This window comes from Haliotis cracherodii, unplaced genomic scaffold (assembly GCF_022045235.1).
Source record: "Haliotis cracherodii isolate W230 unplaced genomic scaffold, xgHalCrac1.p SCAF_9, whole genome shotgun sequence".
Classification (NCBI taxonomy): domain Eukaryota; kingdom Metazoa; phylum Mollusca; class Gastropoda; order Lepetellida; family Haliotidae; genus Haliotis; species Haliotis cracherodii.
Genome location: NW_027266343.1, coordinates 28,870,070 through 28,895,821, shown reverse-complemented (window position 1 = coordinate 28,895,821; position 25,752 = coordinate 28,870,070). Strand labels below are relative to the sequence as shown.

General features: G+C 39.1%; 1 protein-coding gene across 2 annotated transcripts; it reads right to left on the bottom strand.

The window, feature by feature from the left end:
- Window positions 1-2,492: 2,492 nt before the first annotated feature.
- On the bottom strand, window positions 2,493-19,498 carry LOC139452712 (uncharacterized). 2 transcript variants are annotated; one of them, XM_071234282.1, is made up of 2 exons: window positions 19,479-19,498; window positions 2,493-5,527 (listed from the first exon to the last, which is right to left on the bottom strand). In XM_071234282.1, the coding sequence occupies exon 2, from the start codon at window positions 5,475-5,477 to the stop codon at window positions 4,344-4,346; it is 1,134 nt and encodes a 377-aa protein (XP_071090383.1). In that variant the 5' UTR covers window positions 5,478-5,527; window positions 19,479-19,498; the 3' UTR covers window positions 2,493-4,343. The 2 variants fall into 2 exon arrangements, with proteins under 2 accessions (XP_071090383.1, XP_071090382.1); XM_071234281.1 differs by lacking the exon at window positions 19,479-19,498 and adding an exon at window positions 8,432-8,660.
- Between the last annotated feature and the right edge of the window lie 6,254 nt (window positions 19,499-25,752).

Sequence of the window (25,752 nt, the reverse complement as noted above, 5' to 3'; positions counted from 1 at the left end):
ACTGCTGGGAAACAGAGATGAGCATTTCTCGAGGGGGACACGGGGGCACGGGTGGCCCAGTCGTCTAAGGCGCCGCGATTCGCTGTGCAGAGTTGCGTCCCTTGAACACGCCAGAAACCTATGATTGTGGGGACGAATCCCGGTCCGCCCCGATTATGTTTCTAGGTTTGTCAGAACCATACTCGTGCTCTTGGGTTTCACCGAAGTGGTAAACGTCTGAGACCTGCATCACTTCGCGTTTGCCTGCCACATTAATCTGACACGCCGTGATATAACTGGAAATACTGTTAAAAGCGGCGTTAAACCAAACTCACTCACTCACTCACTCGAGGGGACACCACCTGTTTTACAACCAGTCTATCCGTGTGTGGAGTCAAGGGCGCGAGAACCTATCTGCATGCTCTCAGCCGCCGTTAGTTGTTCTGCGCACGGGATCCGCCTTCTGGTTAGAATAGGTCCCCGGGGCCCCGTGTATATCGTTAGAGTGGAATGAAATGTCTGTCTGTCTGTCATGCTATCAACCATGTGTTTTGCGACCCGGTCTCGATTGTTTATAGGTCGACGTAATATATTTGCTGACTGCGGCGTAAAACAACATTCACTCATTCACATACCGGAACCGACTTAACTGAGAACGATAACTGTATCAAAATATACCGATTCATATTAATACTATAGGCATGGCATTACATTCATTCCCACATGAAACAGTCTTGCTCCTAATTGTATATGTCACAAAATGTCATTACATATTAACACCGAAAAAACATTTTTTTATTCACCTGTTATAGATGTGACATGTAGCGTTCACAAAATTACAATAATCTTGATTGATTTATCGACTATCGATCAGGCCGGGTCTCCGTTCAAAGAGCAACGGCCGCTAAACCCGCCTTATCAGGGTTTAAATTGTCGATATGAATTTACATGCTTCTACACACGCGAAAAACATGGCTTAGCCTACCCCATGTTTCGAGTTACACCGCTATGGATCTAGGTCGCCCCCTGTCCTACAGATCTAATATTTATACAGCTGATGTTCGCTCACCTCAAGTCGATCTGCAGATGGCAGGTCGACTGAGGAGCATATGGTTGACCTTGTTGGTATAATTCATGAATTAAACGTGAATGAACTATAATATATGAGTGGAAATTGTTATGGTGCTGATTATAATAATAATCATAATCTGGACAAACCCTCAAACAGCCTGCATGGCAATTTATGGACAGAACAAGGTGGCTCAGTGGTTAAAGTGTTCGCTCGTCACGCCGCAAGACCCGGGTTCTAATCCCCACATGTGATATGGCTGGATGTAACACTGCGCTAGGTGCAATGGTCATACCCACTCACACAGTGTGACTTGATTCACAAAGAGCTCTTAGCAGCGACCGAACATTTGACCCGCTAATATTCTGTATAATATATGCATCGGCATCAGCAAGGCATCAGTAGATCCAAATAGGGGGCTGATTGGTCCCTGGATACAGGGAGTTGGTGGTATTTGTTCTGGAATAGACTTGGAAATATACTGTCTTTCATCTGTCTGGCCGTGTGTCATCGTTCCCCGACGTCGTACATCGGTGCTATCCACCCCTGTTTAAAGAGGATGAGACTCGATCACGAGTCAAATGCATCAAATGATCTCTCCAATAGTACTATAGCGCCCCCGTGATCACCTGCCAAATGCCGGGGTTCGAATCCCAGGTCGATCCCAAAACTTATCCTTAAAATACCTTAATATACGTCACTTATGATTTTCTCCAGTGGTGGTGGTGGAAGTGGTGGTGGTGAAAGTGGTGGATGTCTATGGGTCGCCCAGTCGTCAAGAGTGCCGCAATTCACTGTACAGGGTTGCTTTCCTCTCACATCAAACTCACAGTTGCAGAATTAGTATTGAGTGACTCAAGCTTGTTATCACCAACTGAAATAGTGTTGACAATATGTGACTCTGTGGATATGTATCATGGTACCTCGGTGGATCTTTGTTCATGTTATCAATCACTGGTTTGTTTGATTCGGTTACTTACACACAGACGGCCGAAGTATACAAATGTAATATTGCTTACAGCAACGTAAAACAACGGTTACTCACTATCTGTGCATGCACGATAGAGTGTGTGTGGTGACCCGCTTGTACTTATCGGGACACTCGGCCGCAGTTTTACATGGATATCTCATTCAGACGCAGTATACTGACTCCAAGCAGATCAGTCCGTGTTTTATTTCCTTATACCGAACGCCAGGCAGGATAACAACAAGTACCACTTTTTGACGTCTTTTGGTGTGACACGGCCGTGGATCGAACCCCCGACCTTTCGCTCTCCGCTCGGTCCGCTAGACCACGGAGGTGGTCTCACTACCAAAGCATCACTGTTGACCTCACAATGAACAAAAACAGAGTTTTACTATTGTTAATATTTTATTTACATTTCGGATGGAAACCAGCCAGTCCAACTGTACAAAACAAAACATACAAAAATACTTAATTTACATTCTCAATAGGTCATTAACCTTTTGGACACATGTACTTCTGGTATGGCGACGACGTGAATGCAACTGGTTGTCAACACAGTAGTTGCGTAGTAATACATCTATTTGATGATGCCGAATTTCATACCGGATACATGATGCCCTTGAGGGCAGTTCCCTTACTTCTTTCCGTCAGTATATATATTCATGAAATATTTCGTTTAATCTGAATTTATCACTTTGTTTCAAAAACATATATTGCCGTACTGAATTCGAAACGAAATTTGACAATATATGTTCGCAGTAACACTATTTTATCGTCCGATTTTTGGCACGTTATGGATATTAACGCGCACACGAGATGCTACGTAAACAATTCGTTTGTTGATTCACTGCACAAAGTGATAACATTCAAAAACAAAATAATTTAAAATTGAGATTAGACTATGAACAAGCAAATCACTGGTTTGGTATAAACATGACGGAGTTCTATCGACAAAGTCTATAACACACGTTGTAGAAAGTTCAAGCCCTTTCAACGTTCAGTATCGTATATCTGTCATTTTGACAGTCGTCAAAGGCCCTACAATGCTTCCGTAGAAACTGTGAATAGTGGACACGACATAGCACATTGATACTGAATACATAAACTTGAAACCCAGTGCGCCCTAACGAAATAAACAAAACCTCGTAGTTTCAACACGGTTGCCAGAGGGACCAACGTGTTCGTCGGAGTCATGAAACGTAAAGGTATCAGTGCTTAAATTAGGTCAACTAGGACTGCGGCCATGTATGTTGCATAGGATGATGATGCTTTGATCAGCTTCTGTATCTAGTACATTGCTCGTTATCATGTAAATATACAAAACATTTTCTTTGCTACAAGCACCTGGAACAAATATTTAGGAAGGTGAATGGGTACCCGGTAGGATGAAATGGCGATGTGGCTGTTAACCTTCAAGCGCCCAACAGGCAGCTTGTGTTGCATACTCCACAGGGAGCTGAGAATGATTGTTGAGTGCACACTGATGCAGTGACCGGGGTAATAATAGCGCTTTGAGCACGCCCCTGTGTGGAGCGGAAATATGCGCAATGTAAACAGCCTGTTATTATTCATGAAATCATGAAAACTAAACTGCGGGCAAAAGAAAACATACACCCATGTTTGATGACGACTAAAAATGAAACAAACAAGAAATGGTCATTTGATGGTGATGCATTTGATACCGTTATCACGTCTGCCGTGTTTCGGCGGCTGTTTACCGCCCAGCAACGTTTCAATAACGTATATAAAGTGTATACTTTCTTTGCCCGGCGGTTTAGCATTTGCTCCATCTGTTTAATGAAGAATTACGTTGTTCATTTCCTTTTCCATGGTATTAATGTACTTTTCACGGTATTAGTGAACTATACACTTACATCGGTTTACGGGACGTTTCCGTCTGGGTTTTCTTGGTGTACCTCATCTTGTAAATAAATAACAATATAAGCTAAAACTGTTCCTCGAATCAGATCCCACATTTGTCAATGGTATTTAGTTGATCTACCTCGTGGTATTCGAGACAAAGGCAAGTTCTTTGCGAATGCTGAACACTGTACGCGAGTGCACCACTGCGTTCAGTATCTGACACACTGTCCTTGTCCCAGTCAGTCAGAGCAGTGTTTAATGCCGAGATACCACACACCAGTCGTGGCAACCTCATGCATCACGCGTAGTGGGATTCCAACTCTTCTGTTCCGAACACAGACACCTTATCAACACTGTCAAAGTTAGTTCAGAGGACGATATGGATGTCATTAGTTGAACCACCTCTCTAAACCATTCGACCCATGGAGGAATCTAGATGAGTTTATGTGCCCACCTCACTAAACCTCAAGGGTCTCGAAGCCCATGGGCACTCATTGTCAGAAGGACAGGGCACCTCCCTTCTTTAGCCTGTGTGTCATTAACGTTCCTTAGCCATCTGACAATCTGACATGTTTTGTCATCATTACAGAAGTTTGTCCTATTCAAATGACTGCCATTGCTGACGTCAGATCTATCACTAGTTATTGAAGGGGCTTGGAAGATGATTCGTTGTCTTGAGCCACTCCCAGCGCTCTTGATGCTTCTGTTGGAGTGTCGGTCATCCGGGGTGCTGAGCTCCTGTCTGTATATGATAACATTCTGAGCAGATTTCCGGTGACATTTTTGAGAATACAACATGGGAGAGGTGTAGGCCCGACACAGGCGTGGGTGTCCTCGGGGAACATTTCTGTCATATTCTATCACTTTGATATTTTCAGACCTGGCAGACGAGCCCCTAAAGTCTCTTTCATAAAACAACCGGGTTGGTTGCTTACTCTGTGCCGGCAACCCACACGACGTGCCGCCGACACGGAGATCCGATGTTGTGGCAAATTTCACGAACGGATTTTGAACAGACGACCCTCTATGAATGCACATGGGAGCGTCATCCTCGACCTGACGATTGCCGTTAATTTCTCTGAGGGCTCGGGGTGGATCGACATTCGTTGATCTTTCATCAACGTCATCCCCGCTTGCACTTTCACCCGACGTCTGCGCTGCATACCGTCTGCCTATCTCGTGTAGTTTGACCAGCTTATCATCAAACTTGACCCGTTTGCCTGTTCGCTTTTTAGTATCCGCGCTGTCCCCCCTTTTCGTTAGAATCCCCCTAAGCTTCTTAGTTTCATCTGTTGAAGAAGAATCAGACTCGCTCTCTCGTGACCGACTGTTCTTCAAAATGCCCTTGACGAGACTGAGCTGTTTCGGATCGTCTGATCGCCTGCTGCTCAGACTCAAAGCTTTAGCGTGCTTGTATGAGAGAGGAGAGTTGATCTTCACCACCCCGTTGTAAGGCGACTTCCAGAAAGTGGTCATCCCTGACATCTTCAGCTCATGGCTTCCGAGGAGGACAGTGGAATTCTGGATGGGGCACATGAAAACCCCCTCCCCCTTCCTCAAGTCCAGGGAGGGCAGATGGGTGTGGTCAGTACAGTGCATGGCTGTATCTAATACTCCTCAGGACAACTGCAGCCTTTGTTAGCGTTAATCTGAAACAAATAATTAAATCCTTGTTAATCCAAGTCAGTGCAAATGTTTCAATGTTACGCCTTACGTTAGATTTTGTGGGCATATTTATTATATGTGACAGACATGGTCAGTCTGTATCTGCTTTGAACACTGACTTATGCTATTTAAAGCTTTTAAATATCTGAATATTAGTGAGCGAGTGAGTTGCTCGAGTAGTCCAGGTTTTAGACGTTCACCACTTTGGTGAAACCCACGAGCACTTGTATGGTGGTGACACACCTAGAAACATAATCGGGGGGAACCGGGATTCGAATATCTGAAGATCAATTATTGAAGAGCGAGTGGAGAGTTGGCTTAAATATGCACCAAAACGGATCAGTGTGGGTACATGAACAGTGGACTGGATGCCCATAGCAAATGTGACGTTTTACACAAATTATGTATAATCAGCGAAAAAAGGTATGTTGTATGTGTACAAATATTGATAATTGATATTTAGATGTAAACACAAAGATGTTACAGGGTCCATTGTTTGTCTGGACCGTCTCTGGGCTTTGCATCCCAGATTTGCATGTATGCAGTAAAACTAGGCCCAAGGCGTCTTTGCATCCTTTCAAACTACAACATCCATTAAACACTCCAAGCCGATGGGACAGCCCTACTGAAAAGGGTATAAAATCATAGAAACCTGCACTTACTGAAAACTGGACAGTCAGTCAATCAGTCAGTCTGTGAATAAGTGAGTCACTGAGGTTTTACGCCAACTTTAGCAGTATTCCAGCAACATCACGACAGGGGACATCGGACATTTGCTTCACATATTGCACCCATATGATCAATTTATCTGGGATTTTTGGTGTTTAGTAATAACTCGCCATTCTACGCCACAGTCCAATAAAATACGTTAAATACTCCAACTCATTTATTATCAGAAACTGACCACAGTGCTACAGATACTGAGAATACTAATATAAGAGACGATACATGTATACAGTTACAATATATCATATAAAACTATCCTCTTTCACATGTGTCATGATGTTGTGGTTAACTATTTGACTAACGATCTACTGTTGTTCGATTCAGAGTAATCGCATGGCTATCAATTCAACAGACGAAACAAACATATGTACCAAAGCAAATGGGTTTATACATCAGAGACTAGTGATCAAGATCTAAGGCCTTCACACTGTTCGACAACGAGTGTACGTTTACGAAAATACTTACTTAATATAGTGTAAGCTAACAAGTGAATAAAACAAAATATGACGTAAACGATATCCTACCAAAAGATCCCAGCAACCGACACACAGAACAATCCTCTGGCCATTGTCCAATCCTAAAAGGCCTGTTTGCATATAGTATCTGTCTTAGACATATCTCAGAAACAGGCAACGAGACACGGGTAAATCAAGACACATAACTTCTATGAACCTTAATCCCTTATGGCATCGAGGTATATTTAAATCTCCCACTCCCACCGCTCGCACAGGTTCCCTTGAGCCATGGCCACAGCAAGAGAGAGAGAGAGAAAGCCGAGTTGGTGATCAGCTCACGGCTAATCGAAACGGCAGAAGGAAATCCCGGCACAGTGAAGCATGCGATACCCGAGGTTGCGTGGCTAATACTGATCAGTCAAACAGGCCTATGTATGATCAGTCAAACGGGTCTTATGCACCGTTGTTCTGAGAACTGGTATGAGTGCATGGATGCTCATTCTGATAAGAACACAATTACTTCTATAAACGTCTTTACCTACTGTGGATTCCAACCAGTGTATAATCTGTAAGATACATTTTCCTGAAGGTGTAAATCATTATGTGGCCTCTCCACTTTCTGTTGCTTCATTGGATAACTCGTCCTTTAAAGAAGTACCTTGAAATGTATGCTGTAACACATGATCCTATTGTCCCGAACGTTTAGGAACCAAGGACTTAGAATAATCAAGACAGTCGATGTTTATAAAAATATATAAATTATCGATGATTATCATTATTATGATGATCACTACCGCAATGATTTCAGTCAATTTTCAAATATGTGACACATGTTATGACAGTGGTATTTTCACTCAAGTAATTCAAATCAGATACCAATTTATCACATAAAGACAGGGTAATAAAATCATCAAATCCATCTCACCTTACAAAAGCTATTTGCATATAGGCAGTAAATGTAACTGTTATATGTTATTTATGCGCATATATATCCTGAGGATCTCTGCATATGTCCATATACATTATTAACATATAACTACCACCTAGGTACAATATGACATATATTCAACATACGTAATGTACCTTCATCTGAACGTTCGTGTCGTCAACTTTGTGAAACATTGCATTATCATATCTGCTATCAGTATCTATCGTTTATCATAACTACATGATAAATCACCTTTCTAAATTTAGTCCAATGACTATGTATCAAAGAGAGTTTGTTCAGTTAATGTGTTTGTACTGAATCTACCACTACCCTTGATCAATTAATAGATATGTCCGATATGTGTTATCGCTCAATTGAAAGTACACACATGTCGTGGTTAATAGAGTTGTGTTCTCACTATCTTCTCCATTGTATATAATGTTATCTTTGATCGTTACAGAAAAATTATGACAAACAAATCTGTTAATACTTCGGGTTTTTAAACGACCGGTATCCTAATCTTAAGATCTTAAAATAATTAAATGATCAACTTATGAACAAATTACGTTATCACGTAATCGAGAATTAAACAATATATCACAAGTCCTTGAGTAAGCAACGTATTAATATTTCATAAAAGTATCCCAAAATGAATGAGGTGAACAATCAACATTAAACAATGTATTTGCAATCACACTGCCAGCACTGTATTTACATTGTGGCAAGACAAATGCAAATGTCATGAAAAAGATATGCCTGATAAGACAACCCTGCCTTACCTAGAATTTCACATCATGGAAACTGTGATCCTCCTGGAGAAATCTGACTTTTTTGTCACAGTTTGTGTCATAAACCATCCCTGAAGTTGGCAACGATAGGATCTATGCTACCTTCAGCCACATTCACAGTTACAGTCTAGTAACACCACAGCCCGGGCACAACACGCCATTTTCAATCCACTGACAAATCAATTTCATGCTGATCCACAGGGCACGTGCGCTCTCCCGGTTTAGCTACACAGGTATGTCTCACTCTGACACCACAAGGAAGACATATAGTCGAGAGTCTAGCAACTACTGAAGAGGAAACGTCTTTTGTGTTTCGTAATCCATTTAACTCAACCGAACACTAAACTCTAGCATTTAATCTCTTTTACATGCATGAGTCGGTAAGCAAATAAATAACACCAACTCTCTCAAACATTTCATTATTGCCTTTCAACATAAGGCAAATAGATGTATCGCTGGTATAGCTCTGTGAGCTAATTCACTAGGCACACTGTAGAACTATGAATCCGACTTTGTGAAGGGCCTAATGCAGTAATGTTGTAGCCCTTTAGTAAAACATCGATGTATTGAGATATGAATATGTTTGTAATCTCCTGCACACAATAGCCTAGACTGTGATTGTATGGGACAAGTCATGTAAAGAGTTGGCAATATGACCATTCTCATTATAGTACCATTTCAGATATAGATCGCCGGCCTCGACTCTGACGTCATATCTTTATAGCAAACCGCCTTTAAGAATATTTACACTTTACACTACAGCACATTGACTTTATTGCCCATTTAATGACTGTTAACACGATGTATAATTCATAACACGTAGGTATATATCAAAAGTGCCCCTGCAAATATATGCAAACAGTAAACAAATTGAAACATTCTATTGAGTTTTAAGCCGGCAATAAAGAAATACTCAAAGGTATACACATATAAATTATTCAACCGATACCGGAGTTATGACCACATTATAACTTTGAGTTCTTTATATTCCGCTGACACAAACAAGAAAAGAAGGACTTTCCACTGCTTTGAAAGTAACGAAAAAGGTTAGGGATATGTAACGTTGCCGTTGGTCGTCAGGCCCATGGAGAGACGTTGGGCTATTATTTACGTATAATCAGGGCACGATATTGAAATAGGCAAATCAGCTGGAACGGGTTGTCATGTTGTGTCACCTGTAGTTTTGAAAACTTACACGGTGCATGTTACTGTGACAATGGAGGGTAAGTGTTCCACAGTTCTATAAGACAAGGTTAACATGTTAACTACTTGTCAACCTGACGCAACGCTCAAACTCGACTGAGATATTATATCACTTTCTGAAACAAACACAATTTACATAGTAGATAAACTGAGGTGATATTAAATTACATATTTTGATCAGGTTATTTGAAATTACCTGAAATTGAACTTTGTTGGCGCACATGCATATCCTGTCATTTCAATCTCTGTATTCGGACATTCACGTTATGATAAACTCACTGTTCCGACAATAACCAACTTCGGTATATACAGAACAAAATAAGTTAGGATCATGAATAAATTTGGGGATTTTTAAAGTGAAGACTGAACACACAATTTCATAAAAATATCCCCCAAAATATTCATGATCCCTAACATATTTGCTAAGTATATGAGAATTTTATTCATTATTGTATAGTCCCTTCTGAAACCGGTAAGTTTTAAAGAACCTGCTTGTTCTAGACTGAAGAACTCGTAGGTTCACATGAACCTAAATAAAAAACTATTTGGTATAATTCGACAATATTTTCTTAAGCATTAAACATTTAAGTTTTAAAGAACCTGCTTGTTCTAGACTGAAGAACTCGTAGGTTCACATGAACCTAAATAAAAAACTATTTGGTATAATTCGACAATATTTTCTTAAGCATTAAACATTTAACATTAAACAATGATGAATGACGAATGAAGCATAATTGTCCAAATATCGTATTGTATCAACATCTTTCGTAAACTTCATATTTCACCATTGCCACAGTAGTGGCGTATTTTGTGTTCTTCATTGGATATATTTTTGTAATGTTAAATACTGACATATATGTTACAAATTTCCATGTATGTCATGTTATATTCATATTACAAAATTCAATTTTTATTTCCAGGTGTATAATCATGGCACTGTGTTTGGACAAGGATCTGTATGATCCCACATAACCAGCGAACACTACTAACCAAACAGCGATCCTCAGATCCTGGGGCTTCCTTGACAATGATAAATTCTTTTCCACAAAAGTCCCCCCTACAATGGTCAATCAATGATGAAGTGTCCAGTAACCAAAATGGCCATACCGGTATTCAAGGCACGCTGAAGCTCGACGTCAGGTATCAATGAATCGATACTCCAATATGTAGGTTACCTGACTTCTAATCCAGTTGAGGAGTCACCGTGTGATGTGCACCCCGACTAGGGATTAACTAACCCTTATCACCACCCAAGGATTATATCGCTCTTAGCACACACCCGGGGATAAGACCCATGAGTTGAGGGTGGTGACTTACTGGTTCTATATACATCCTTAATATGACCTCATGATGACATCTACAATACTTCATGTACGCCTAGTTGAACTGTCTGTGTAAAATGTTTGTTTGACAGTCTTAGTGCAATTTTTTTTTAAAAGTAGACTAAGCATACACATATCTACTTAACAGATTTATTTATGAACCAATACGTATTTACATGGTAGTGAAGCCTTTTATATAATTGGAATTATACAAATTCATATCCATATGAATTGTGCAATATGAAGAATGTGTACGAATGTGCTACGAATAAATGCCACATTCTTTCGAAGAGGCAATGTCAGTTGATATAATGTCTGATGTGATACAATAGCATCTACAGTAAACTACCCTTATAACGAACACGCTTATAACGTATTGACAAATGTAACAAACTGCTTTTAGTACCGTCAATTTGCTGTATGTATACTGTCTATATCATATTACCAACTACGGTTGTAACGAACTAAAATAAGTGGTCCCTTTGAGTTCGTTATTACCGCAGTTTACTGTGTTATATTCTACACAGCCTTTACATTGTACCGAATTCGAGTTTACGGATAATTGTTAACATTGTATGTTATTTCTTTCAGCGAGGCTTGTGTCTGTACTTACAACGATCACGTACTAATGTACTGATTAATTCCTCTCCCAAACAGTGTAAACAAGGAAATATAATCTCCTCTTCATAAATCTATTTTCTATAAGTAAAGACAATTTGTTATCTGAAAAACATTCTGAGCGTACCTTTAGCACATAGTATGTAAAGTGCATCGACACGTTACTTCTTGTCAAATTCCTCAGAGTTCTAAAACGCTTGAATAGATTGATGTCCTGCACCATCGATCTATGCTGTCAATGCAATATATTCAATAGTTCAATCATACTAAAGTGTAAACATATAGGGTATGTTATTCTGTAGCGACAATGACTCGACCTTTCAACGATATATGTCTAATCATCAATGCCTGTATGAAATGTAACACTGCATCAACACCTCAATGTTCATATGATATATACAAAATCAACGTGTTATCATGCCAAAGACGATATAACAATGTCTAAAGTATGTAACACTGACAGCGACCTCACCTTTCAATGAACTTTGTCCAACACCTCAATTCCGAATTGATATATACTACACCAACAAGTTCTATTGCCAATGATATATACCCGATATAACACTGTCTAAAGTATTTAAGACCTACATTTCAATGATGCCTGAATCATCAATGCTCATATACAACTTCAACTAATTCTTCACGTGATATATGCCCAATATAACAATATATACAGTATGTAACACTGACAGCGCTACCTTTCAATGATGTATGTCCAATACATCCATTCTCTTATGACATAAAATGAATCAACTGTTATTTTGCCAATAATGTAAGCCCACAACTTCACTCATGCTACAATTCATATGTAAGTAACGCTGACAGCGACCCTACCTTCAAACGACATATGTCCAATACCTCAAGAGCGAGAGAGCCGTTTTTCTCCTGTCAGCCACCAGTTACTGGACCTGGCACTACACAGCGAGGTGGTGTGCTTCGACAAGGGACTACTCTTGGACCATAGGTATTTACATTCGGCTAGGAAGGAGGGGACTTGGTTGGCTCTTTCAGGTCTCGCACACACACCAAAAGCAAAATGAAGCTGGCTTCATCCCGATACACGATTTGTTTGTTTGTAGAGGCTTTGCTGTTGTCCCAAGTTGATTACGGTTTGCGGGCCACCAGGGCCCGACCTTGGGAAGACCATAACAGACTCGGGACTAGGAGGGGGTTAGCGTTAAGAAAATGGGGACTAAGGGCCTTTGGTTGTGACGGGGGCGAGGCGTCAATCAGCGGTATAAATAAGCAGTGACGTAAATTTTGGACTAAACACCCACACGATAATAAAAAATCACTTTGGATAGTGGGCTGTTTTTCTGAAGGTGGATTGAAAGGGTTTAGAGGCTGGGGTAAGAAAGACAGAGATGCGGTATCTGTTAAATATTTCATGACGTCATTCAATGGAGGGATTTACAGCACTGCCAGAAAATAAAAAAAAGCTCTAACGTCTTGCTGCAGGCAGAGATTACGAGGAATGCGTTCGGAAACATTCAGAGAGTGTATCTTGCAGAATTTCTACGAAGGGCCAAAGCTGACAGTTGTATGGTGCCAACTCGCTTTTTGTATCGGATTCATGACTGATAAGCATGCTTAAGTAGGATACTTCTTGGATCAACTGTCCATTGGAACAGAATCATGGATGAAATGATAAATGGAATAGAATCTTGGATATATATCTATATATGCCTTTGATATATATATATATGAATGAATAAGAAAGAAAGAATTAATTTATATAAAACATATGATTTGTATGATAAATATAGAAATATATATCACATATATCGATAGTTGGATGATGGCTGGATAGATAAGGGAATGGACAGATGAATGTATGGATAGGAAAGAAACAACACAATGTATTGTGAGAATGCGATGCACTATTACTTTTACTTTCTTCCTCCGACAACAACACAACTGGTCACTTGTATAAATGCAAACACGTCGAAAAGACATCAAACAGGTAAACGTTAATTCAAACGAAAAAAGACTAAGAATAATTAACGCAAAAACAATGGAATGTCGAAAACTGTTTGTTCTCTTGTAAGACGATTATCAGAAGAATGTTTAAAAGGTAAAGATTCCCACAGACACAAACAATGAGGGATGCAGAGCCGGTGTTACGATGAACACGGCGGACCAAATATTGATGGACAAACTCTGTGTCTTGGTATATAATTACGTTTGTTCGACAATGGCATGTACGGTAACCACTCTGCTTCATCTCATCCATGTGTACATTGTCTATGTTGTATATCGAGTGAAACATAGAACGAGGTAGGGTAAGGCCAGTTTAGCCCATCAGTAATAAACAATTTAAAGTTGCAGATAACTTTGAAATATTGTTATGAAAATTATCAAATATGTTCAAATTGTCTTTTTTGGTTTCTTACACTTGCAAGTTTTGGAGTCAGGACATTATTAAATACATAAATAAAAACATGGCTAAAATAACACGAGGCTGAATTTTCGAAATTCCAGAAATCTGTAAATAGGACCATGTCTGTGACAATTTGTTGTTTTTTTGGACACATCTTGGCCTAACATATACATTTCGCATAAATAAATCTAGAACATTTCATGGAGCCAAACCCTTATGCAATGTGCCGAAATGAATTTAAAGCGTATATATAGTGCCATAATTTATCTGTAGATATAAAAACTGTTTTTTTCGTGTCAACAAACATCAATGATATCAGACACGACGTTCGTGTAGTGGAGGCAATGTAGACATTATAGGCAGATCTGAGTTTCTCATGCAAAATACAAAGACATGTCTCGTCCATATTTCGGAGCCACGGTCTGCTTGTGTTGCCGCTGATCATCGGCTAGCTACATCTAGATACTACTACATCGAGATACTGCCACACACAACAAAGACTCGTGTGATTAATCAGTTCATACACGGGTATTGACCACTGAACCCTTCTCGCAGAGGGGCGGTCGGGTAGCCTAGTGGTTAAAGCGTTCGCTCGTCACGCCCAAGACCCGGGTTCGATTCCCGACTTTGGTAAAATGTGTGAAGCCCATTTCTGGTGTCTCCCGCCGTGATATTGCTGGAATATTGCTAAAAGCGGCGTAAAACCATACTCACTCGTTCTTCTCGCAGGCATAGTCGCTTTCAAAATGCTCAATCCCCAAGAACTGGTTTTCACAGTATATATCACTTGTATACCTTTCATAACTTTTGTTGAGATATCCAGTTGGAAACTTGTGTCATATTTTATACAGTAGTTATACGAATACTCGTATTTTATCACGTACTGATTCGAATGAGAGATAAACTCTTTGTTGCAATTCTATGTTGTTTTACGTGTCCATGGCTTGTAGACCTTTCAGACATTGCATATTAATCAGGAATACGTTGGCGTTATATAGGGTTAGATAGCTCAGCATTGGAAAATATGAAATGGGATACCTGAAAGAAAAATGAATTATAAAATACATGTATTGTTTCTCATTAATTACCACTAAGAGGGGTCTGGACTCGAGAAAATTGCTAGTATGGTTTTAAATGTACGGAAGTTGGTGTGTTGTACGGTACGGGTCGGGGCGGGGCGGGGCGGTGTTATCAGTTTTCGGGTGTTGTGTGGTGTGGTGTGGTGTGGTTTGGTGTGTGGTGTGTGGTGTGTGGTGTGTGGTGTGGTGTTGGGTTGGGTTGGTGTGGTTTCTTCATTCAGTACCGCATACGTTTATATCACATTACATTGAACAATATATTTTGTTCTTTTTGTAAATATTATTTTCATGTTGTCTATTCTTCCTATTTGACAAAATTTGAATTTTGGGAGGTAGTTTCAAAAGGGCGTTGAATTCCACAAACATGCCTTATAAGATGACTGTACATGACACACTGTTGACATAAATATTTTCCCACAATGCACCACAGTGATCAAGGGCAACGCCCACATCAGGACCCATCCTCTTGTGGGCATCCCAAACTATCTTCAATACTTAAAAGGAAGATGGCTTGGCCGTGCACCCTCAGAGATATATTTGCACAAAACTTCAGAAATGCTTTTGAAGGTAAATTTAACTCACCAGTAGAACGCAGGGCATTCTTCACTAAAATTCCCCTCACCCTTCGCGCAGCGAGAACCTCCAACGTAGCCGAGTTAGTTTACGTTGACAAACACAAACCAGCGTTCCTAAAACGGCTACAAGTTCAAAGCACGTATGCGTGCAATGAATGAAAAGAGGACCACCAAACACTCTCCGTTCCCTGCCCACAATAAACACGGTTTCTTAAGCCTCGTCAAATGTGTATGAATGATGCTGTCCTTGAGAGCCATGTGAGCTCTGTTACCATAAACCCAGTAAACGTCTTTATGACTATGATACGCCATACATGTATTCTGATAACCTCTGCCCCGGGCTAATGCATGTATAATGTTGCATTCCGTGTTTACACGGGCCATGGGAAAGACCCATGAAGCTCAGGTCAGTTCTCGTGGACAGGGAAACAAAGGGTGAAACAACTGTGACGACATTGCACGTGAGCGTTCTGATTGTAACATCAACTTCGGCGGTTCTGTGACCTAAGAATAACGAGTATGATAAGCAGATATTGAGACTGAAGTGAAGGAATGAGGCACTTGGTTGTGCCAAGTGCTATTCGTGTTAGTAGTGATTATCGAAGCTATTCAAACGGTATCCAATTCATGCAGATTATCAGAAGGGTATTTAGATCGAAAAATGTCTCCAGGGACAGATTTGCCTAAAACGGATTAGTCAATAATCTTTGCATAATACACAGAAGGGCCAGTACATAATCAGGTATATGCCTTTCGTAATCGATCCAACAAAATAAATCTATTATCACTTTTATTGACACCAACATGACATCAGTATTGAGTTTATGTTATCGTATATAAGATCAATATTTAATGAAAATGGAAAAGCTGAGATCATCGGAAGGTATAATCCATTAGCAGTCAGTAATCACATATTCAATACCGAAGAAAAATCAATGTGCATTTTTATGCTTGAACGAAAAACAGCCATCCATCAAACCGAGGTGCCTAAAATGAGTGAACATGCCTACCAGTCAGAGAGGTAGGTGGGCACACCTTATAATGACTTGCAAACAGGGTAGAAATTAAATAAATACCACATCTATTTCAATCATATCAGAATAATATATTTTTATTTTATTTTTTCATATACATGACAACATTCCATACTGTGCAGGCTGCTTTGGTTCAGTGACCAAACAAAACAGCAGCCAGACCATGTAATGTATTTTGAAGCAAAACATACAGAATCCAAACTGAACATACAAGGGTATTGCTGATCAATTAATCACAAAGTGGATTGGGACTGGTGGGATTAGGGGTGGATTGAGATTATAAGTTGGGTTTTCGTGTCAAAGTCAGGATATATTTTCGGCCACACCTTCATGATCAAAAGTACACAATTAATCTCTGTGGAATGAAGCGCTGAACAGTTAAAAAAGATTTTTTACAAAATTATATTATTTTCATCGCAACCCTCAGCGAAAATTTGCTATGGTAACGCCTGAGTACAAAGTATGTTTTCAGTTCCCTCTGGTACAATTTATTATTTTCAAATCATTTGTCGGCTTCTTAATGTTAGGTCTCATTACAGTGAAATTCCCTTTAAAACTGTCGAGAATGACCCTTTAAATATGCGGTGATCATGATAATGTATGCTGGGTCGATTAATGTTGTGGTTACGGAGTAATTAATACCATCAGTGAATAATGTTGGAATGTTTTCTGTTTTGTATTTCAGTAACCATTAATATCGAATATTCTTCATTAACAACCATTAATAATTCCTGAGTTTAGGAAATATTATATCTAACGAGCTATCAATCATGCCTGTCAACTTCTTGCTTTATAGGGTATAGTGACCTCATTGCAGTGCCGTACAATGCAGTTGTATATTGTATTTCAGTTATGCAACAGCATCAGCTGTTGGTTTCCATGAATCTGTTGTGGGGTGTGGGGCGGTCAGGCGTGGGGCGGTCGGGCGGTCGGGTAGCCTAGTGGTTAAAGCGTTCGCTCGTCACGCCGAAGAACCGGGTTCGATTCCCGACATGGGTACAATGTGTGAAGCCCATTTCTGGTGTCCCCGCCGTGATATTGCTGGAATATTGCTAAAAGCGGCGTAAAAACATACTCACTCACTGTTGTGGGGTGCTGTGCACCCTTGTTCATAATACAAAAATATACCATATGTGAAATGTTCGTGGACAAAATAATTGATTAATTGTATATATAGGATTTCTGTATAAAGTCTAGGTTTATTCTGTATCGGATACATATTGTATGAGGAGGTCTTGGTCTATTGTTTACGGTTTTTTTATAAAAATAAATGATGAAGTCTAGATCCATAGGGCGTCAATTCCGTATGAGGTCTAGATATATAGGTCTAGAGCTATTATATATGATACATATTTGGTATGAAAACCCTTCTGTGAGGGTCTATACTGGATGTGGTTTAGAGTTACTCCACTTGGGGTATATTCTGAATATGGATATATACACACAGGTTGGGCACGGATTGGTCTTGGTGGTCTAAATGTGTGATGAAGCTGACGGCGATAACGGTTACTCATACTATCAAGCACAGGTTTATCTAACGGTTACTCATACTATCAAGCACAGGTTTATCTTACACGGTGTCACAAAAAAACATGCATTCTCTCATTCATTGTTCCATTAGGAGAGAGAGAGTGAATGCAGAAAGAAAAGGTTGATTTATATAAACAATAAGACATTACACAAAGACAATAGACAAATCATTTCAAACACGATACAGTGCCACAAGAAACTCTACGAGGGCACCTATTGGCTGAGATGATCTGTTTTTATCCAAGTCATAAACACTCAATCCGACAGAAGTAAAATCTTTCAACAAAAACGTATCATCCAAGTTTTGACGAAATAAAACACTTTGTAGTCGCCCTTGTGTCTGACACCATCACGTTCTTAACACACGCCAATGGTACATCACAACACTCCATTACTTTCAAATATTCTTGATATGACATGAATATATTCTTATTGCATATACATTTGTAAAATGATACATACGAAACAGAAAACGAGTACATTGACGTTGAAACTATTTTTTCTAAAAGATATACTTGAAAAATCCACATGTTTCGTGTTGTGTGGCTTGCCAAGCTACGCCACTCGAGGCAACGCGTTGATCTAGGAATGTAGTGGTCGTTGTTGAACAAATAAACCGGGTTTATAACGATCGATGACACAATGGGTCTAAATCCTAGTCTTGTTTATGGCAATTAAAATTAAAGTCAAAAGAAATTACAACTCATATATCTGGCTGACACACTTGTAAATATCTGTTAAATTGGTATGGCAATAATCTTACATGTTTAACAGAAGTTTTGTTTCTTTAACCATTACGCTGTTAATTAAAATACTTGAAGGAATGTGCTTAAGCGGCACAGGACTGACATGATGATATGAGGTGTGGTATTGGGGAAGATTTGTTACGAAAATGCGAGCAAGAAAAGAAAGCTATTAGTTTCTCATTTTTTCTAGTAAATAATCTCCATATAAGGAAAACTAAACTTTATGACAACCATTACATTTTACAGCAAAAATGAAAAATATAGTGACAATTAGTAAATGTAATAATGCATAACGGCCATATCAAGAAAATCTGTTGAAAACGTTTTACTGTGACTTTCTGCGGTTTGAATGATTCGTCATTAATGTTATTACATTTCTGGTAAAATCGGGTTTAAAAATCAAATTCCAATGTTAACTAAACTGTGGTCGGTGTTAAAGAGAGACATGTCAATGAGTTACAAAACCCAGTGCAAAGTTAATTTGTTATGCAACATTGAAATTTCCATGAGCACAATAATGAGTATATGTTAAGTCAGACAATACCACCTACCTGTTTAAACGTTCTGTTAAAGGTTCGGGAAATATAATTGTGTACTCCAGTGGAGCAAGTTCACCAGCTTGATCGCAATGAACAGTATATGCTAGCTTTTACCGTGAATGTATGAACTGGCCGGTCAACCTGTCCTTATATAGGATGGACTGCGTACCCATCAACGTTGACCAGTTACTCGATGTCGCGGACGTTACAGAACTCGGCTACACTGTCGCTATGTGTAGCTTTAGAATGTATGGAAGCGCGGCCGAGTCACATCCTGTCAATTGGCGCATCCGCTTACTGTTGGAGTTTCGAGTTTGTCACGCAACTGTATCGCGGGGGGTAGAGTACAGAGCGTGACATGTCACTATATGTTTATCAGGTGTGCCTTTAACTGTTTCTTCGGAACCTCGCTTCCTTTCTGCAACAATTTGTGCAAGTTGTCACTGAAACGGATTCGCTTTTTGACACGCTGTGCTGCAAGCTTCCAGCTTATACCACAACCTTGCCTCGGCACAGTGACACATGGTGGCGATATACTGTCGTGCTTCAGCACACCACGAACTATGCCTTAATGAACTTTTCACAAGATGATTCTCAGTGTTTCATGCACCGAAGAATGTGCATATATAGATATTTCCTTTACTTAATAAGTGCGAAGGGCAAATGGCACTATTGCAAGTTAATGTCATATTTACACAAACTTATCGTTCGCATGTGCATTCACCTTGGCACATTTACAGTTTTGATAGTTTTTTTTACTGTTTGTGAGTAATAGTGCATAACATCTGTATATACATATATCTATACTACCATTCTAGACTACAGAATTCTTGGAAGGCCAAGAAATCGTGAAGCATAACGTTCCCTGCATTTGCTATAAATGCGGTTCGATTTCACTTTGTGTCCTCGTCACGATTGTTTATTGTAAGGATTGTTTTACTGTGTAAGTGTTCATGATTGTAACATCCGACACTCTTTATAATTATATATATATCCACCTTTTTTGTTGTTGTATCCGACTTGTTATATCCAGTTTCATATTGTTATATCCCACTTTGTTATTGTTAGATGGGACCTATTATTTTATATCCAACTTTTTTATTGTTTTTTCGACATATTATTGTTATATTCAGTTATTGCTGTAGCGTTTATTTATATTGTTATATCCGACTTTGTTATTGTTGACGGTATCCCCATTATAACCGACATGTTATGTCCGTCATTGCAGATCAAAATGATATGAAATTTGATATCCTCGTATTTCATTCATATTGTAACTATACACGAGTATGGCCTTCAAAATACATTTCTTGAGGTCAGATCATTAATAAAGAATATTTACACCTTAGTACAATCGCATATCAAAGAATTACGACTTGAATAAAAAATAAAATAAAAAAAATGAACAAAATCAACTTTTTCTAGTAAGGGTATATCAACTCTCCATTGCACATATTTCTTAAAGGATCAATATAAGATACCTACGGGATAAATCGCAAAGAACAAAGAAGAACGAAGCGTGGTTTATTTCACGACAAAACATTGTTCAAATATGCGCTAGCAACGTGATGACGTCGTGCATTGGACGACGTTATTTTTTAGAGGGAAGTGTTTAGAAAGTTTTTTCCCCATCGATATAGCTAGGCTACGCAGATAAACGCTGTGATCGAATGATCGCATCCCTACGTGGAAAAGATATGACAATCGGTATTAGGAGAAAAGGGACATGTAATTTACGTGAGGATTGTGAATATATGCGGGAAATACCAATCTTAACCCACCTGTTCGTAAAATGGATTTGTCCGACATTGCCGAGTTCGGAATCTATTCAGGGAGTCATCATTATAAACATTTGGGTAAATATGTTTAAAGTTTGTATATTTTATTAACATCCTTAAAGAGGCTGAACATAATGGTGATGTCTCATATAAGAAATAAACGACTCGCGGACGTTTATCTTACAATAAAAACTGCTGGGAGAATAAACTACTCCGGGCTGCACCCATCATAGTTAACTCTCCCTGCAGTGTTGTATTGTCCGATAAAACAACTCCCTCTCGTCGTTTATGTCTTAATCAAAGGGTCGTTGAAATGTACCCCGTGAGGATCCCGGGTTAGAGCTGCTCCCCGGCCACCTATGCTGGTCGTATGGCCACCAAGCAGATCGGGGGGTCAGGCTCGGTCAACAGGTTGATTACATGTCTTCTATCCTGACTTCGTGTATCGTTGCTCACAATATCAATCACAGGATTGTGTGGTCCATATTCGATTATTTACAAGCCGCCTTCATATAGTTGAAAAATTGCTGAGTGCGGCGTTAAACAATAAACAAAGAAACAATTGAAATACAACATGCAACGTACATAGTCGTTTTAACAACTGCAAGGAACATGTGTTACAAACGATAATGGCTTACCAGTCATAAGTACATTTGTACGGGATTTCGTATTTGTAATATATATCAACAACATGATCGTCACAATAAATGTCTACTTTAGGAACATAATTTATGAATATATACCACTTCAAATACACTGATAGGAACAAAGCACAATATATCTTGATCAGTGTGCTGTATCCCAACGGGTGTACCTATGCTATGTACAACTCGTGTGATTGACATTTGTTTGACATTCCCACATGTAATACTGCGATAGACAACGTAATAAATATAAACACCGCGTTACACGGATACTATTGTACATAGCGACACGGCTGGCTGTAAACACCTACTTGACATGCATACTGATGATCGAATATGGTAAACCAATGGCCCTTGTTACATATTACCGCTACAGCTGGGCTTGTAAACAGCTGATTTATGAGGTTTCTGAGTCTACGACGATGGAAGGCCTTCCGATTAAGGCATAAACTAAATACAATGGTGTTCACGTGAATTCATATCAGAAAAGGGAAGATCACAAAATTATTGTTACATTTCACATCACCTGATGAAACGACGGGGTAAGGCAGTTACTTGCAGGAAATAGGACATTGACATTTGACCATCTATCTATCTATCTATCTTTTTATCTCGGAGATACCCCTGAAACATGTATGAGAACAATTTGTGTTATATTTAAGAAATAAGCGACGAGAGGGAGTTAATTATCGCACAATAAAACACTACAGGGAGAATAAATCAAGCTGCAGTATTTTATTGTACGATAAACAAGTACCACCAGTCGTTTATTTCTTATATGAGCTCTCGACATTATGTAAGCATCTTTAAGGATGTTGATAAAATGTACAAGCTAGCTATCTCATGTATGTATATCCATAGCGATATCTGTATATTAGCTAGCTAATTGTTTGTATCTACATATACATATACATATATATATCCATAGCGATATCTGTATATTAGCTAGCTAATGGTTTCTATCTACATATACATATACATATATATATCCATAGCGATATCTGTATATTAGCAAGCTCATGGTTTCTATCTACATATACATATACATATATATATCCATAGCGATATCTGTATATTAGCTAGCTCATGGTTTCTATGTACATATACATATACATATATATATCCATAGCGATATCTGTATATTAGCTAGCTAATGGTTTCTATCTACATATACATATACATATATATATACATAGCGATATCTGTATATTAGCTAGCTCATGGTTTCTGTCTACATATACATGATATATATCCATAGCGATATCTGTATATTAGCTAGCTAATGGTTTCTATCTACATATACATATACATATATATATCCATAGCGATATCTGTATATTAGCTAGCTAATGGTTTCTATCTACATATACATATACATATATATATCCATAGCGATATCTGTATATTAGCTAGGTAATGGTTTCTATCTACATATACATATACATATATATATCCATGATGCCCATTAACCATTCACCTCTCTTCCCTTCTGTGTATGTTTACAGTTACAGCATCTGTCTACCTAATTACCCATGTATCTACATCCTGCCTTCACGTGTGTATCTACTAGTTACTTGCGTTCATACTGTTGAAATTTGCTACTTGTATCTATAGGGAATTATTTTGTATATCAAACTGTAATACCAAACAATTATAGTTTTCTTGATACATCTGCCTGTTCCTGCCATCAACTACTCTTTTCAAGCGTGTGAAACACAGATACAAAAATACATCGTTAGAGATTCTTTTACTGGAAGAAGAGCTTTGTTGACTCCGGTGGACATTTTTTAATAAACAGTAACATCATCAGTCAATATTGGCACTGTATGATTCTATGTGCCGAGCGGGAGTGGGTTTCAAATGCAAATATGCCCGCTGCACGTAGAAACAACGGCGCAGCTTTGCCTCTGAACATCTTCAGAGAGTCTCACAACTAAAACGTACATTTGTTTACGTCTCGATTTGTTCGTGTGACGTTCGCAATCGGTATTTTGACCTCTGCTCAAAATGGCGGCCATTTTGCAACGCCAATATTTGCCGAGGTGTTTCGAGGCTATATGGTCAGCGACAGTGACCAAGGTTAGCAAGATTAGGGTAACCATCCCCCTCTTAGAGTTGCGGGCGCTGACAGTGACTCTTGTCCGTGGATCCGTTTGTTCCTTCTCCTCCCTCGCGTAAACCACAATGTCTTCCGTGGAAAGCTTCTCTTGAACTTGCCGTTCGTGAAGGTCTCAAAACTGATTACGTCATTTAAACGGAAAGGAATGTAATTTATAACTGTATGAAAATTGTAAGAATTATAAGTGCTTGTAAGTTTAAATAATGAATATTAACAAAGACTAAAGAAATTATACTACTCTATTCACTCTAGTATGTCAAAGAACGTTAGTACATGACATTCAAATAAAATCCTAAGTGTGTATGATTACTTCACTATTTGAACTGTAGATACATAAGAGTTGGTTGAAGGTCTTGAGTGAGTGAGTGACTTGGGTTGAACGCCGCTTTTAACAGTATTCCAGTTATATCACGGGGTGTCAGCTTAATGTGGGAGGAAAGCCCCAAGTGATGCAGGTCTCAGACCTTTACCACTTCGGTGAAACCCACGAGCACGGGTATGGTGCTGACAAATCTAGAAACATAATCGGGGCGAACTGGGATTCGAACCCACAATCATAGGTTTCTGGCGTGCCCAAGGGACGCAACTCTGCACAGCGAATCGCGGCGCCATAAATGACTGGGCCACCCGTGCCCCCTTGAAGGTCTGGGGTATAGATTGTATCTATAATATGAGCTATTATCAAATATGATTGAGTTAGGTGTATCCTTAAAAACAACAACAACAAAACAATTACTATTGTTTATTTAAATACATATTTAATGTACGCTTATTTGCAGCCCAGAGAAATAATGGGCGATTTTGAGCATATGTTGTGTTGTACAGCGCTATAAGCGTACACAACACTATCAATGCCACAGCCTTTGTACCGCATACCCGAAAAGGGACGAAGTGTGTTTTGAAACCGTCCCTGTCGCAAGGTAAACAGTTACACCGATTCCTTTTTTAGCTGTATTAGGTTCAGTTCATGTTGACAAGGCATCAGTGTTCTCTATTTCAGACAACAAAAAGACAATTGCCCATTTTTTACAACAGAAAAGGAGGGCAACGCGAGTTTGTGGTTTGCACACTGCTATTGTGCTAGAGCATTACAGATGAACATGAAAGAGATGCCTTTGATAAGTAGGAGGTCTAGTGTATTTAAGGAAGAAGGTGGGGCTCTAGGCATGCATCTAAATCGGCTGTGGATAACAAATATATTTTAATTCATGTTGCATGTTTAATCCCAGGGAGGTCACTGTCCTCTGTGTCAAGAAACGACTGCAGCATCTGTGCAAATGTAAACACCTGCTACATAGGTTTGTGAAGCATCTTTGGGGTAATTATGCATTTGATATGTCACGTGTTTGGTTTCAATTATCTCATTTTTTAACTTTTCATTATTATGATTTGAAAATGGAACGAATTGGCGTGTCGGTGTGATATTATTTTAAAATGAACAAATATTGCAATATATAGTATGCTTTTTTAAATTCCTGTTTCAAAGATAATACAAAATGTGTGCAATTTGGTGCAAGCCGCTCGAGAAATGAGAAAAAGCTGTGGAATTCCTCCCAAAACTCTCCTTCTGTTTAAATGTAGTCAAAACTACACGCCGTTACATGTTGAACAATTATAATCAAAGCAAAGAAATGATTTCCTGTGAACACTTCCCCTATTGGGGATATATTTCTATACGAGAAACATTCAATTCATTCAATGTTAATACGTTCTATTGCCGGTAAACCGTCCATGTGTAATTATGG

Bases quoted from the DNA above. Each gene is read 5' to 3' on its own strand.
- LOC139452712 (XM_071234282.1), bottom strand. From the start codon at position 5,477: ATGCACTGTACTGACCACACCCATCTGCCCTCCCTGGACTTGAGGAAG.